The sequence below is a fragment of the Salmo salar genome, chromosome 21, assembly GCF_965601325.2.
Source record: "Salmo salar chromosome 21, fSalSal1, whole genome shotgun sequence".
NCBI lineage: Eukaryota > Metazoa > Chordata > Actinopteri > Salmoniformes > Salmonidae > Salmo > Salmo salar.
The window spans coordinates 52740143-52744533 of record NC_138311.1 but is presented as its reverse complement, the minus strand read 5'-3'; the positions used below and the strand labels follow the sequence as shown (position 1 = coordinate 52744533).

The 4391-nt window shown below is 47.9% G+C and overlaps 1 protein-coding gene across 1 annotated transcript; it reads right to left on the bottom strand.

Annotated features, from left to right (window-relative positions):
• Positions 1-1109: 1109 nt before the first annotated feature.
• LOC106582481 (oligodendrocyte transcription factor 1) lies at positions 1110-3444 on the bottom strand. The gene has a single exon (XM_014165636.3). It carries the CDS (start codon positions 2659-2661, stop codon positions 1885-1887), a length of 777 nt encoding a protein of 258 aa, XP_014021111.1. The 5' UTR covers positions 2662-3444; the 3' UTR covers positions 1110-1884.
• Positions 3445-4391: the final 947 nt, after the last annotated feature.

Below are 4391 nucleotides of genomic sequence, written 5' to 3'. Positions count from 1 at the left end.
AAAAGGGCAGTAATTACATGGTGCGTTTGATTTTTTGCGTGTAGAGAGATGGGGTGACGCTGCTAAACAGAAGAGAACTGTTTCACTATATGGGGTGATGAGGGCAGGGGGGGTTCTCTATTTGGCCATCCAAATGGACCAGAAGTACTGTATATCTGTCATTATTGTAATCCCTTATGAACCAGAGGTATACCAGTCATTACTGTAATCTCACCATCACACACCGTCACACACCATCACACACCATCACACCATCACACACCATCACACCATCACACACCATCGCACACACACCATCACACACCATCACACACCATCGCACACCCTCACACCATCACACACCATCACACACCATCGCACATCCTCACACCATCACACACATGGCACACCATCACACACCATCACACACCATCGCACACCGTCACACACCATCGCACACCCTCACACCATCACACACCATCACACACCATCGCACACCCTCACACCATCACACACCATCACACACCCTCACACCATCACACACCATTATACCATCACACCATCACACACCCTCACACCATTACACCATCACACCATCACACACCATCACACACCATCACACACCATCACACACCATCACACACACCATCACACCATCACACACCCTCACACCATCACACACCATCACACCATCACACACCCTCACACCATCACACACCATCACATCATCACACACCGTCACACATCACACACACCATCACACACCATCAATCCATCACACACCATCACACACCATTACACCATCACACCATCACACACCCTCACACCATCACACACCATTACACCATCACACCATCACACACCATCACACCATCACACACCATCACACCATCACACACCATCACACACACACACACACACACACACACACACACACACACACACACACACCCCCCCCCCCCCTATCACACACCATCACAACATCACACACCCACACACCATCACACACCATCACACACCCTCACACCATCACACACCCACCCTCACACACCATCACACCATCACAAATAACAGATGCTGGGAAGTGAGCTAGAAAAAGAGAGAGCACATAAAATAACTTTGTCAAATGGTAAACAGTAAATTACTATTTATTTTCTGTGTTAGAACTTACACGTATCTTCATCTATTATCATATAAAATAGAATTTGTTCATAAAATCTAAAATACAATGACTTTTACTGACCACAGTCACCAATAAAAAAACTGATCTCGGTTACCCATAAGTAAAAGTATGTTGTGAAAGTTTGTCATTTCCTGTTTTACTTCGGGGGAAATGCCGTTTAACAATTGTGATAACCTTTGTGCAAGGGAAGGTAGTGATGTCTCCTCCCTCTCAAATGGAAGCTCTCGGCCAAACCCCTCCCTTCTGCAAATTGTATTTGTGTTTATCATGCCCAAAAAAGCGCATTTTAGTTTTCATACATTTTTACGATACAGACAATTTTGACTTTGTGGCTGTGGAAACTGTTTTTCATCCGCACAAGGGCTTGAAAATCACTACTACACCCGTTTACGCACCACCTTCGCCTAATCATCATTTGTCCAAATAATCAAAAAAATTAATAAAAACAGGAACTACTGCTGCTTGTATCACATAATTATATATGAGCCTTGACAGATTCATCTGTCCACGAGAGATTAATAAAAACCTAATGGACAAGGTCCATTACAACAAAGTTATCATTGAATTAGTCAGACATGAGAAAGAAAATACTCATTCAAAAAAAATAACATGTCAAATCTTCAGAAAAAGATTAGAAACCATAACCAGAAGTCCATCCGCTCAGAAGAATCAGTCATTGTAGCAGATCAGAAGAACACATGAGAGGTGGTCCCAGCCATGCTTCACTTGGGGAACCTAGGTCCAGGGCTGGGGTGGCTGAACCTGGGCAGCCTGCACACCCCACAGGGACAGAGTGGACCACCAGGAACCCCAGCTGAGCCCCACTGCACCGGGGCCATGGGGCCCTCCAAGTGGCCAGGAGGCAACAGAGGACACTTTGAAGAGGAGGCCGAGGTCAGGAGAGATTCTGGGGAGAGGAGAAGCTGACTGGGGCCGCTGAGGAGGGGCCAACCCCCGGCCAGGAGCAGCCTGGGGACAGACCCCGTGTTCACCCCCACACCGACCCCCACCCCAACACTCACCTCCCCCAGGAGCCGGCGCATCTCCTGCAGAGACGAGCCCAGGAGGAGGATGTAGTTACGGGCCAGGACCAAGGTGGAGATCTTGGAGAGCCTGCGTCCAGGTGGGGCCCCTGGCTGCTGCTGGTGGGAGTGTGGCCCCTGGGAGGAGGACGAGGAGGAAGGAGAGGAGGAGGCGTAAGGCACCATCACCTCCCTCAGAGCGTCCATGGCGACGTTGAGGTCCTGCATCCTCTTCCTCTCCCGGCTGTTGATCTTCCTCCTTAGATCCTGCTGCTCCTCAGGGCTCAGCTCCCGCGGTGGCTTGCCTGGTCTCTGAGGCCCCAGAGGCCCACCCATGGCCCTAAGCCTGCCCCCATGACCAGCACCAAGCCCTAGAGGACACCTGGAGGAGAAGTCCTGGAGGTGGGCCCCCTGGGAGCAGAGAGGGAGAGGCTGCTCCTGATGGGCCCTGGTCATGGGGTTAGGTAGAACATTCATGGTCCTGATCCACACTGAGATGGCTTGTCTGAGATGACAGAAAAACTACACTGAGATTGACTTGTCTGAGATGACAGAAAAACTACACTGAGGTTGACTTGTCTGAGATGACAGAAAAACTACACTGAGATTGACTTGTCTGAGATGACAGAAAAACTACACTGAGGTTGACTTGTCTGAGATGACAGAAAAACTACACTGAGATTGACTTGTCTGAGATGACAGAAAAACTACACTGAGATGACAGCAACACGTCACACTAGTGAAGAAGAGTCAGTCTTCTGTGAGCGCTCAGTTCTGCAATCAAGCAATTCAGCTTACTCCTCCTCCATGAACCATTTAGTCCCACACTATCCTGACATTCTGGTCCAGTGTTGACATCACTCCTTGGCTGTGGAAGAATCTTCTTGCGTCACTGAATAAAAAGAAAATGACCCAGCCAACAGTACGATCAATCAGTATGTGACCGTTGGTCTCAGTGTTGATGTCAGAAGTCTTCCAGAGTTGTCTACGTGTTGAAAGCTTTTCTCTGTCTCTGTCTCTCCTCTCCTCTGTGAGTGTCTGGAGTGTCAGTGCTCCTTCATCTCACTTCCCCCCGGCTGTCTGAAGAGAATGACAAGGCAGACAGAGCTGAACTGAGCTAAACGCTCCCCTCACATCACATCTCATCCTCCCCTCACTCTGCTGCTGCTCGGACCCCTCCCCTCCACACCCAATCAGACTTCTGCTCTCTGGACTTAAGACCCCATATCAACATATACTGTACCAACCTGATTTACTAGTTCTGCTAGTCATAACGCTAGGCAATTGTTTCCTTGTTGGCTTTTCTGTTTCTGGGAGAGAGGAATGGAGCTAGAGAGAAATAATGAGATAGATAGGGCTAGTGTGTAGAATGATGTAATAGACTGTGTGTGTGTGTGTGTGTGTGTGTGTGTGTGTGTGTGTGTGTGTGTGTGTGTGTGTGTGTGTGTGCCTGTGTGACACATTCTCTGTCTTTACTAGGGACAGAGGAGGACATTGTCACAGCAGAGATGACAATGATGAATGCATTACTAACCATTTTACAGTAAAGATACAGAAAATGCAGTACTGGTGGTGAAAAAACGCAGTACTGTAAAACCACTATAGCTGTAGGTCATACTAGTACTTTATATACATTTTGCACAATCCCCCCCCCCCCCCCCGAAAAAGTACTGTATGGTCTCATTCTGCAATGCAGGGGATTTTAATCTGTTTACCTCAAGCGGTTCAATCTCACCTGAAAACTGACTATGTCATGATTGAAGGAACGTGCCACTGTAATCATTTAGACTTGGAATACTTCAGCCTTCAATTAGTCTCAAGTCATATTGACACAATTAGAAAACAGAGGGTAGGCAATAGGCGTGTACATTGTTAGGACTTTAACAGAGTGTCATTGAAAACATCAAGATGTCTACAGATGAATAGGTGTAATGGGTGATAGCTACTGAGCTAATTGCCGTTGTTGTTGTTATTATTGTTGGACTTTTCTCTTTACTCTGAGAGACTATTCTATACGATAACCCAATTGTCTTTAAGAGAGGGCTGGGCAGAGACTGGGTCTCAGGGTGTTTGGGCTGGGCAGGGTGTTTGGCAGGGGGCTGGGCTGGGGAGAGGGCTGGGGGCTGGGAAGATGTCCAGAAAACAAACAACAGGCCAATTGACTTGTAGCACAGGTGAAGGCTGCCTGGCGGACTGCATTAAGTCAG

What these genes read in the sequence shown, in the direction of transcription:
- LOC106582481 (XM_014165636.3), bottom strand. Translation starts at nt 2,661, where the DNA reads ATGAATGTTCTACCTAACCCCATGACCAGGGCCCATCAGGAGCAGCCT.